Below are 12,578 nucleotides of genomic sequence, written 5' to 3'. Positions count from 1 at the left end.
GCCCCATTTTTCAAGGAACCAGCTAAGGAAAACATCCAACCAGAAACAATCCCTAGGACTTCAATGGAAAATTAAGGCCATGGAAACAGAACTTTATAATTTGGCCAGGTCATCCAGAAAATCTTTGAAAGAAGGAATTTCAGACGGTTGTCATGAAGTTACTGAAACTAAGTTCAATCACACTTAAGGATTTTCTTATCTTAAGGACAACTAAAATGAAACATTTTCTTGACTGAAATGCTATTCATTCCCCGTGGGTTGTCAGCTCGGAAGAGGGGATGCTGTCTTTACTTGCGAAACAATTCAATGTGAACCACAGCGGGTGCTATTTTCTCCACAACATCAGCGATGAAGTTGTATTTATGTCGCAAACTATTGGGATCCTCTTGGCCTGGAAATGGAAGCAGAAAAATCGTCATCACAATCAAAGGAGAAAAACGTTAGCTAAATTCAGGAACACAAAGTCGGCAGCAGGGAGGTCTCTGGGTGAAGGATTTTTAAATTATTATTATCACCATTATCATTATTATCATTATTGTTATATTTGTTAAGCACTGTTCTAAGTGCTGGGGTAGATACAAGATAGTCAGGTCTGACATTCCTTTTCCCACATGGTGCTCACTGTCTAAAGAGGAAAGAGAGCCACAATTCCCAAATCCCCAAACCAACTTTCCAGCTCTTGAGGAGCATGGAAACATGTGCCTCGATAACATGCTCAGAGAATCTGTTCAACTTAATCACAAGGCACAGCACTGCCTTCTCCATCTCCGTTTACACACCAAATTAAGAGCAAGAGCTTGCAGACCCACTATGGCCACTAGGGAAATGGGAGCTCAACTCTCAATAATAATAATAATAATAATAATAATAATAATAATAATAATAATAATAATAATAATAATAATAATAATGATGGTATTTGTTAAGTGCTTACTATGCGCCAGATGCTGTACTAAGTGCTGGGGTGGATGAAAGCAAATCACGTTGGACACAGTCCATACCCCACATGGGGCTCATAGTCTTAATCCCCATTTTACAGATGAGGTAACTGAGGCACAAAGAGCACGGGCTGTGGAGTCAGAAGTCATGGGTTCAAATCCCAGCTCCGCCAACTGTCGCTGTGTGACTTGAGGCAAGTCACTTAACTTCTCTGTGCCTCAGTTCCCTCATCTGTAAAACGGGGATTAAGACTGTGAGCCCCCCGTGGGACCTGATCGCCTTGTAACCTTCCCAGCGCATAGACAGTGCTTTGCACATAAGCGCTTAATAAATGCCATCATCATCATTATCATCAAGTTAAGTGACTTGCCCAAAGCCGCACAGCGGACAAGTGGTGGAGCTGGGATTAGAACCCATGACCTTCTGACTCCTAAGCCCGTGCTCTATTTTCTAAGCCATGCTGCGTCCCAACAACTTCTCTAAAATCATAAACTCGGAAACGCACAGGTCCCTGCTTAGCTTAGGCATTCCTCCCTCCTGAAGCAGCATGGGCAGGAGAAACCAGGAATTTGGTCCATGACGAGAGAAGGGAAATGCAGAACCAAGAGGTGATGGTGTTGGCCGGAGCAGTAGAGTCAGGGTCCAGGGACAGGATGGCTGGTGAGAAGCAGCATGGATCAATGGAAAGGGCCTGGGCTTTGGAGTCAGAGGTCATGGGTTCAAATCCCAGCTCTGCCAACTGTCACCTGTGTGACTTTGGGCAAGTCACTTAACTTCTCTGTGCCTCAGTTGCCTCATCTGTAAAATGGGGATTGACTGTGAGCCCCCCGTGGGACAAGCTGATCACCTTGTAACCTCCCCAGCACTTAGAACAGTGCTTTGCACATAGTAAGCCCTTAATAAATGCCATTATTACTATTATTATATAGGGAGAAGGAAAGGGCAAAGCCAAGGGAGGGGTCTTTTCCCTCCCATTCACCTTCCTTCTTCTCCACTTTCCCAGTTACTTGGGAACACAGGGTGTCCCCTAGTATTTGAGTGTGGCCCTAATTGAAGGAGACCGTCCTGACAAGGGCTAATTTGGAGCTCCATCCAATACTGGGCTTTTGGGGACAACAACGAGACCCACATGCACTTCTGACTGGCCCGCCTAATTCTGAGAGCAGAATTACATTCTTCACTCAGAAGCTGTGAAAAAAGATGTTAGCTGCTTCACCAATACACCCCTACTGCAGCTGCATCAGGGGCAGAAATAAACTCTCCAGGGTACAGGGGCTGATTGTTTTTAATGGTATTGGTTAGGTGTTTACTATGTGCCAGGCACTGTAATAAAAGCTGGGTAGAAACAAACTTATCAGGTTGGACACACTCCCTGTCCCACATGGGGCTCACAGTCTTAATCCCCATTTAACAGATGAGGTAACTGAGGCACAGAGAAGCCAAGTGACTTGCCCAGGGTCACACAGCCAACACACGGCTGAGCCGGCGTTAGAACCCAGGTCCTTCTAACTACCAGTCCTGCGTTTTATCTACTAGGCCATGCTGATCAGACCCTGCCTGATGGATGTGACCCACTGAAAATATATGTACCCTTTCAGATCTTCAGTAAGGAAATGAACGGTTCACTGTGGTAGCCTAGCAACATGAATGCATCTCCCAAAGTGCTGAAACTTGACTCCCAATGAGCAGCTTTTTCCCCAGGAAGGGACAGGAACAAAGGGAATGAATAGCTGCATTTAGGAACTAAACTCTGTGTCGCTTTCACTTTGGCTCATTTTCACCGTGCAGGGCTCCAAAATTCAGGAGCTTCCTTCTTTTCCAAGTTCTACCCTCTTCTTCATAGACACCAGGGGGATTTCCCCCCTCTGCCAAAAGCTTTTATCCCAAGAAGCAGAACTGACATGTTTCTTTCACTTTGTCCCAGGAGCAAATTGGCACTAAACCCAGCTAAACAAACTAGTAAACGGCCAACCACATTCAAATCATGGATGCACTTCAGCCTACTCACAATAATAATGTTTAAGGTGTTTGGAAAGTGCTATGTGCCAAGATCTGGCCTAGGTAAATGATAGTCTAGTCAAACACTGTCTCGAAACAGACGAAAGACCAATAAACAAGGCCTTCGCGACGGCTCAAAAAACTGATTTCTGCAACAGCGGAGTCATGGCCTTCTTTCTCTCAGTCAATCAATCAAACAATTAATAGCATTCATTAAGGGCCTTCCAAGTGTACAGCAGTATACTAAGCCCTCAAGAGAGCACAAAAGAGTCAGACATAGTCCTTGTCTTCAGGGAGCTTTCAATCTAAAGAGGGAGATTGACAGACTCAAGCTGTTTACATTGCTTGGCTTTCTGCCTCTGAGTTGCCTCATTGCACCGATCATTTGGACTCTCTGGGGTGGAATTAGGCCTTCAGTCAGCAATGCTAACTAAGCCGTTATCCCCAAAGCAAGTCATTAATTCAAAGATATTTGTAAACTTAAGAAGATATTATCCTCGATTCTACTTCCCTAGGAATTTTAATTGCAAACTTGAAAGGAGTTAATTCCATGAAGGCCAGAGATCATTTGAAAAATCTTCTTCGGTTATACAACATTAAACCTAACGTCTGCATACATTTCTACATTTCCTGAATTAGCTCGTTGCCAATGCCTGACTAAATGACTTCAATTTTGCATGCCTAAATCTAAATTAACCCATTATAGCAACAAGAGTGGTGAATGTATGTTCTCCCACCACCCCCACCAACTAGACTGTAGTTCTTTTGAGGGCAGGGAATGTTGTCTACCATCTCTGTTGTACTGTATTATTCCAAGGGATTAGTACAGTGCCCTGCACACACAGGAAGTGCTCAATAAATACCACTGATTGATTGACTGATGTGAGATCAATGCACGCTCTCTACAATCACTAGAGGGTTCCAGGAGGCGGCACACTGACTTTGAAACATGCCCATGGTGATCAAGAATTGGGCTGTTTCTTCTCTGTCTTTATCCCTGGCTCTTCCCCCACCTCTCAATCCCTAACTTGGGGTGTCCCTCAAGGCTCAGGTCTGGGCCCCCTTCTCTCATTTTTAATAATATTTATTAAGCACTTACTACGTGACAGGCATTCTTCTAAGTGCTGGGGTAGATATAAGGTAATCAGGTTGGACACAGTCACTGTCCCACAAGGGGCATTAATCCCCATTTTACAGATTAGGGAACTGAGGCACAGAGAAGTGAAGTGACTTGCTCAAGGTCACAGAACAGACGAGTGGCAGAGGCGGGACTAGAACTATAAGGCCCATGCTCTATCCATTAGGCCATGCTCCTTCCTTCTCTTCGCACTCTGCCCTCATTCGCTTGGGGAATACAGGTCTTCAACTCTCACCTCCACGTGGTAATTCCCAAATCTACCCTTCAAGCCCGGACTTCTCACCTTTCCTCTTGCCTTCAGGATAAGCAGCCACAAGGATGCTTGTTAAGCTCAACACTTTCAAGACCAAACTCCTCATCTTCCCCCTCAGACATTCTCCCCCTCACTAATCCGGTTGAACGTGGTCTCTATCCACATGGGTCTCAAAGTTAAAACAGGAAGGAGAAGAGGTATTGAATCTCCCTTAAATAGATGAGGAAACTGAGGTACTGAGAAGTCCATTCATACCCATTCAATCCAATTTACTGAGTGCTTTCTGTGTGCAAAGCACTGTACTAAGTGCTTGGGTGAGTTAGATATAACAACAGACACATTCCCTGACCACAGTGAGTTTACAGTCTAGAGGGGGAGACATACATTAACATAAATTACATATATGTACATAAGTGCTGTGGGGCTGGGAGTGGGGAAGAACAAAGGGAGCAAGTCAGGATGACTCAGAAGGGAGTGGGAGAAGAGGAAAAGGGGCCTTAGGGAAGGCCTCTTAGAGGAGATGTGTCCTCAATAAGGCTTTGAAGGGGGTGGGCATTCCAGGCCAGTGGAGGTGGCAACATAGACAAGATCAAGGCACAGTGAGAAGATTAGCATTATAGTACTAAAGTGTGAGGGCTGGGTTGGAGGAGGAGAGCAGGAGATGAGATAGGAGGGGGCAAGGTGATTGAATGCTTTGAAGTCAATGATGAGGAGTTTCTGTTTGATGCCAAGGTGGATGGGCAACCACTGGAGGTTTCTGAGGAGTGGGGAAACTTAGCCTGAACATTTCTGTAGCAAAATGATCTGGGCAGCAGAGCGAAATAGAGATGCAGCATGGCTCAGTGGAAAGAGCACGGGCTTTGGAGTCAGAGGTCATGGGTTCAAATCTTAGCTCTGCCAATTGTCAGCTGTGTGACTTCGGGCAAGTCACTTAACTTCTCTGTGCCTCAGTTACCTCATCTGTAAAATGGGGATTAGGACTGTGAGCCCCACGTGAGACAAACTGATCACCTTGTAACCTCTACAGCACTTAGAATAGTGCTTTGCACATAGTAAGCGCTTAATAAATGCTATTTTTTAAAAAAAGTATGGACTGGAGTGGGGAGAGACAGGAGGCTGGGAGGTCAGCAAGGAGGCTGATGCAGTCATCCAGGCGAGATAGGATGAGTGATTATACCAATGCGGTAAGTGACTTTCCCAAGGTCACACAGCAGGCAAGGGGCAGAGCCAGGATTTTTTTTAATGGTATTTATTAAGCGCTATATATCAAACACTGTCCAAAGCCCCGGAGTAGTACAAGTTCATTAGGTTGGACACAGTCACTGTCCCACATGAGGCTCAAGGTCTAAATAGGACGGAGAACAGGAATCTCCATTTTACAGTTGAGGAAACCGAGGCACAGAAATGTTAGATGACTTGCCCAAGGTCACACAGCAAGCAATGGATAGAATTGGGATTAAAGCCCAAGTCCTTCTGACTCCCATGCCTGTGCTCTCTCTCCACCAGATTACAACACAGGCGCTCTGTCTAGGCCCATTCCCTTTCCACTAGATCACCATTCTTCTCATTGGCACTTTCCTTGACTCTTCCCTCATTCTTTAAATCCTGAAGGTTTCCCCTCTACAACATTTCTTGGATCTTCCCATTCTTCTTCATCCGTATGATCATCTCCCTAGTCTAGGCACATCTATCTTTTATCCCAGGTAGACTACTGCGTCAGTCTCCTCCCTGTCTCCCAGCCTCTAGCTTCTCCTCTCTCCAATCCGTACTTCACTCTGACACCTAGATTATTTTTCTAAAATGTCATGTTTTACCTTCCATCCACCTCAGAACTCAGTACAGTGCCTGGCACATTGTAAGCACTTAACAGATACTACAATTATCATTATTCTCACTCCCCAATGCCTCTTTCCCTTCCTTTGAAGCCCATATCATTCCCCTTTACCACCATTTCAACTACCAGTCACATCATCTACCGCCCCACCTCCAATTATTTGAACCATTTTGATCCCTTTCTCACATTCCTTCCCTCATTCTCCATCCCTAAATTGATTCTTGGGGACATCAGGATTCATGTGGATGTCCCCGATGATCTTTCTAGAGTCCACCTCCTCTCACTCCTCTATTCCAATGACCTCATGCTCCACCTCACCTTACATACTCACCAACTTGGGCTCGCACTTGATTTTATAATCTCCAGTAACTGTTCAATCTCTCGCTCACCAATTCCGAAATTCCTCTAACTGATCACAACCTCCTCACCTGCTCTCTTTCCATACACCCTCCCCCTGTAAATCTGTTCTGCCCCACCCCACCCAAAGACCTCTGTTCTTTTGACCCCCTCCTGTATTCTACATCCATCCTACCCTATTTGGTCTCCATACTCAAGCTACCTTCTCCTGGTACACACATTGACACACTCTACACCAAACTATCCACTGAACTGAACTCCCTCTGCCAGTCTCATCCCTGGATCACCTCCACAGTACATTTCGTCCGCTCCTGTTTCTGAGCTGTGGAGTGCTGTTGGAGGAAATCCAGACATCTCTCTGACCTTGTCCACCTTAAATTTATTCTTACATGCTTCAATTCGGCCCTCTCCACTGCCCAAAAACAGTACTTCTCCTTCCTAATTCACTTTCAAATCCACTGCCCCCGGCAGCTGTTCCAGACATTTAATTCTCTTTTCAAACCTCCTAATGATTATAACAACAACAATAATGATGATGGTATTTGTTAAGCACTTACTATGTACCAGGCACTGGTATCAGAGCTGGGATGGATACAAGCAAATCTAACTGGACACAGTACCTGTCCTTTGTGGGGCTCACAGTCTCAATCCCCATTCTACAGATGAGGTAAGTGAGGCACAGAGAAGTGAAGTGACTTGACCAAAGTCACATAGCAGACAGTGGTGGAGTCGGAATTGGAACCCATGATCTTATGACCTCCAGGGCCTATCCACTATGCCATGCTGGTTCCCCTGTCCCCCCACCATCTCTTTCCCTTAATGACCTCTCTCTCTCGCCACGCTGATTACTGAACGAACCCATCTCCAGACGACGGGTGACACCCTCCCCACCGCACTTGTCTATATTTGTACAGATTTATTATTCTATTTATTTTACTTGTACATATTTACTATTCTATTTACTTTGTTAATGATGTACATATAGCTACAATTCTATTTGTTCTGACGATTTTGACACCTGCCTACATGTTTTGTTTTGTTGTCTGTCTCCCCCTTCTAGACTGTGAGCCCATTGTTGGGTAGGGACCATCCCTATATGTAGCCGACTTGTACTTCCCAAGCGCTTAGTACAGTGCTTTGCACACAGAAAGTAAATATGATTGAATTAATGACCTGGCCACATACTTCAGCAACAAAACTGAAACGATCAGGCATGATCTCCCTAAAATCTCCCCTGCTACCCTTTCCAATTCCATCCTCCTCTGCCCTCTTCAACTCACCCTTTATTTCCTGCAGTATCTCAAGATTAAATTTCTCATCTCTTCTGTAAACCAACCTGCTCCACCTGTGCTTCTGACCCCATCCCTGCATACCTTTTTGTAACAATCACCCCCTTCCTTCTTCCCTCCTTGACCACTATCATCAACTGTCCACCCTCCAATGGCTTCTACCATTGAAGAGGCAGCGTGGCTCAGTGGAAAGAGCCTGGGCTTTGGAGTCAGAGGTCATGGGTTCAAATTCCGGCTCTGCCACCTGTCAGCTGTGTGACTTTGGGCAAGTCATTTAACTTCTCTGTGCCTCAGTTACCTCATCTGTAAAATGGGGATAAAAACTGTGAGCCCCCCCATGGGGACAACCTGATGACTTTATAACCTCCCCAGCACTTATAACAGTGCTTTGCACATAATAAGCGCTTAACAAATACCATTATTATTCTACCCTACTGATTTCAAACAAGTTTATGTATTCCTTCTCCTAAAAATGCCTTCCCCATAGCTCTCTCCAGTTAAAGTCCCATCTACCTCCTATTGTTTTCAGACTTCTTGAGTTGTTTACACACACTGCTGCACTGTCACCACTTCCTATCCCCCAATTCTCTCCCAGATCTCCTCCATTCTTGCTTCCGCCCCCTTCACTACACAGAAACAGCCTTCTCTAAGGTAACCAATGACGTTCTTCTGACAGCCTCTACTCCATCCTAATGTCCCTATACATCTCAGCAGCCTTTGACACTGCAGTGTCCTTGAAACTTTATCCAATCTTGGCTTCACTGACACTGTCCTCCCTTGCTTCACCTCCCTCCTTCTCAGTCTCTTTTACTGGCTCCTCCTCTGCCTCTCACCCTCTGACAGTAGGAGTCCCTCAGTGCTCAATTCTAGGTCCCCTTCTATTCTCCGTCCAAACCCACTCCCTTGGAGAACTCATTCACATTTAAGTCTTCAATTACCACCTCTATGCAGATGATTTCCAAGTCTACATCACCAGCCCTGACCTCTCTCCTTCCCTGCAATCTTGCATTTTCTCTTGCCTTCAATAATATAACGTATATAATATATATAACATATACTACTAATAATAATGATGGTATTTGTTAAGCACTTACTATGTGCGAAGCACTGTTCTAAGCACTAGGGGGGATATGAGGTGATTAGGTCGTCCCACATGGGGCTCACAGTCTTAATCCCCATTTTACAGATGAGGTAATTGAGGCACAGAGAAGTTAAGTGACTTGCCCAGTCACACAGCAGACAGGTGTTGGAGCCAGGATTAGAACCCATGATCTCTGACTCCCAAGCCCGTACTTTCCACTGACCCATGAAGCTTCTACTTGGATGTACTGCCAACACTTCAAATTATCTTATCCTTATCTTCCCACCCTAATCCTTGCCTCCCTGTTTACCCCATCACTGCAGACAACACCATTATCCTCCCTGTCTCACAAACCCGTAACTTTGGCATTGTCCTCAACTCATCTCTCTCATTCCCCCCACAAATTCAATCTGTCACCAAATCCTGTCAGTTCTACCTTCACGACAATGCTAAAATCCACAATTTCTTCTCCATCCAAATTGCTACCAAGCTGATCGCAGCACTTTACTGCAACGGCCTCCTTGCTGACCTCCCTACCTCCTGTCTCTACCAACTCCAATCCGTACTTCACTCGGCTGCACGGATCATCTATCAACAAAAATGTTCAGTCCATGTCTTCCCACTCCTCAAGAACCTCCAATGGCTGCCCATCCACCTCCGCATCAAACAAATTCCTTACCACCGACTTTAAAACTCAGTCAGCTTACCCCATCCTACCTCACCAATCCTCTACTGCAGCCCAGATCACACACTCTGCTACTCTGGTACAAGCTTACTCACTGTGCCCCCATCTCTTCTACCACGCCGCCAACCCCTCTCCCTCATTCTCCCCCTAGCCTGGAACTACCTCCCCCTCCATATATGCCAGACCATCACTCTTTCCACCTTCAAAGCAAAACCAAGGTCACACTTCCCAAGCGCTTGGTACAGTGCTCTGCACATAGTAAGTGCTCATTAAATACGATTGGTGATTACTCTATTTTACGTGTACATATCTATTCTATTTTATTTTGTTAGTATATTTGGTTTTGTCCTCTGTCTCCCCCTTTTAGACTGTGAGCTCACTGTTGGGTAGGGACTGTCTCTATATGTTGCCAATTTGTACTTCCCAAGCGCTTAGTACAGTGCTCTGCACATAGTAAGCACTCAATAAATACGATTGATGATGATGATGATCTTCTAGACTGTGAGCCCACTGTTGGGTAGGGACCGTCTCTATATGTTGCCAACTTGTACTTCCCAAGTGCTTAGTACAGTGCTCTGCACACAGTAAGCGCTCAATAAATACAATTGAATGAATGAATGAATCTTCTCAGGCCTTCCCTGACTAAGCCCCCTTTTCCCTAGCTCACTCTCTCTTCTGCATCATCTCTGCACTTGGATTGTGGTCTTTGGACATTTGATTTTCTCTCCATCCCCAACCTCACAGCACTTATGTACATATTTTTAAATTATTTATTATAAATTACTTATTTATTCATATTGATGCCTGTCTCCCCTCTAGACTGTAAACTCATTATTGGCAGGGAATGTATCTGCCAATTCTGTTGTGCTGTACTCTCCCAAGAGCTTAGTACTGTGCTCCATACACAGCAGGCCCTGGATGAAGACTACTGATTGATTCCATTTATTCCTCTTTTGACAAGCTCGAAGGCTTTAATGTGTGATACCGTCTTTGAATGCTATTCAGTAGGTTGCTTTCAAAATTTAGTATGCTAAGGAATGTGGAAAGCAGCAATGGGAATTTACCGAGAACAGACAGGTTTATTAGGAGGATTTCAAGAAGCCAACATTGTATAGCTCGGACCAAAAAAAAACCAACAACAACAAAAGCAGCCAACAAGTATTTGCAATGTCAGCCCTGGGTAGGAAGAACTGTCGAACAGCTGAAGAAGATCAAAACAAAATCAGGAAAATGACTAACTCTTAAAGGATGAACACGAATGAGGCCAAAGAAGGATGACAAGAAGGGTAGTTTAACAACAAATCTAACCTGTAAGAGGAAAAAGGCTTTTCTTAAAACATTTTAAGGCTACCTGATTGCCACCCCATCTTTGAAGGAAGTATTTTAAAAGCTTTACTCCCTCAGAATTTCTGTCTGGTCTCAAACAGTGCAGTGGCTCCAGGCTCCACCCCCACTGACCAGCTGTAACCCTATTTCTCGGAAAACCTAGTGTGGAGAATTCAGGAAGGCCAATGGCTGGTAATTTGGTAATTCCCTTCTCACTGGCTGACCTGTTCTGAGCCTGGTGAGTGAGTGGAGATGGGATTTTTGGGCTTTGCCTAAAGCCCATCAGAGAGATCCAGCACAGACCCAGATTATTCCTGGTTTGAAGGATTTCTTTGAGAGGAGAGCTTGTCAGAGATTCATGTCTACTCAAGGGCAGATCCCGGGGTCTTGTGCCCTCTGGCCAACCCTGAGCTTTTCATGCCCCTGAATTTGCTGTTCTTGGTACACTGCCTTGCAGCCAGCTTCTAAGCATCATCTTCAGACCTATCAATTTTGATTACTAAACAGGGGGGCAGAAAAGGAGAAGGGATTCCAAGAGGAGGGGGAGAAAGAAGCCAGATGGGGCTTGGGAGTGGCAGGAGGGTTTCAAAAATATAATGGGTCAGAGAAACCTGATTTAGTGACTTTCCAGTCCGGCCAGGAAACATTCAAGCTGCGTTTGAGACCCGGAATGAACGAGGCTGGGAATCCAGCCATGGGGTGAAATCAACTGCTTCCTTCACCAAAAAGAGGCCCCTGATGGTCATGTTGTAACCCAACGTTCGGATGGTTTTGAGAGCCTGAACGGATGGGTTTACAAGCTTCCAAACACAAGCTGAAGCAAAACTGCCTGTAGGATTATTGAACAGTGTGAAACAATGCCCCGTCTCCCCCCGAGAGAGGGAACACAGATTCTCTTCTCATCGCTTTTCGCAGATCCACGGTTTCTTGCCTAGTTCTGGCCCCACAGCTGGTGGCGGGATGTTGCCTGGGTTTCTTATAATCTCTGCACTGAATACAGAGAGCTCAATCCTCCTTCCTTCCAGTTGTAAACGGCAGGAATCCATTCTCCACCTCAGCCAGGTACTGACATTCATCAAAAAGCTGAAGCAGTTCTCCAGTGGAGATTCAAGTATCTGGGGAATTAGCCAATCGATAGTTTTTATCGTGTGCCTACTCTGGGAAGAGAACTGCACTAAGCACTTGGGAGAGTACAATAGGGTAGGTAGATCCAACCCCTACCTCTTGGAGGAGATGTAATTTCACCAAGACTTTGGAAATAAAGAGAGCAGTGGTCTGTCAGATAAGAATTGGGAGGGAGTTCCATGTCAGAGGGATGGAGTGAACAAGAAGTCAGTGGCAAGAGAAAAGAGCAAGGCCCAGTGAGTAAGCTGTTTCTAGAGGAGCGAAGCGCGCAGGCTGGATGCTAGTGGAAGAGGAGGGAGGAAAATTAGGGGGGAGAAAAGTCTCAAGGAAAAATATTGGAGCTAAGTTGCTACCTCAAAGAACAATTAAGTTCCTTCTATAAGAGTCAATCAAACCAATTGTAGGAGCAACTCAAAAAGAAAGTCCTTTATTTTGGCCCTTTATTTTTCTGAATGAAACCAATGAAAAAAACAATGTAACTCAAATAGAATGCCCTTTTGGGGGGCAGGAAGTCTTTCTTTGGAAAGCTCTATTACATGGCACAGAAACTAGG

At 45.1% G+C, this 12,578-nt stretch overlaps 1 protein-coding gene across 1 annotated transcript in view; it reads right to left on the bottom strand.

Annotated features, from left to right (window-relative positions):
- HTRA1 (HtrA serine peptidase 1) overlaps window positions 1-12,578 on the bottom strand; it is a 79,244-nt gene that overhangs the window by 32,987 nt on the left and 33,679 nt on the right. The window contains exon 2 of the mRNA XM_038758604.1: window positions 292-391. Within this exon, the coding sequence (XP_038614532.1) occupies window positions 292-391 (100 nt within the window). The remainder of the gene's footprint in view (window positions 1-291; window positions 392-12,578) is intronic.

Source organism: Tachyglossus aculeatus, chromosome 16, assembly GCF_015852505.1.
Source record: "Tachyglossus aculeatus isolate mTacAcu1 chromosome 16, mTacAcu1.pri, whole genome shotgun sequence".
NCBI classification, from domain to species: domain Eukaryota; kingdom Metazoa; phylum Chordata; class Mammalia; order Monotremata; family Tachyglossidae; genus Tachyglossus; species Tachyglossus aculeatus.
This window is presented reverse-complemented; position numbering and strand designations above follow the sequence as displayed.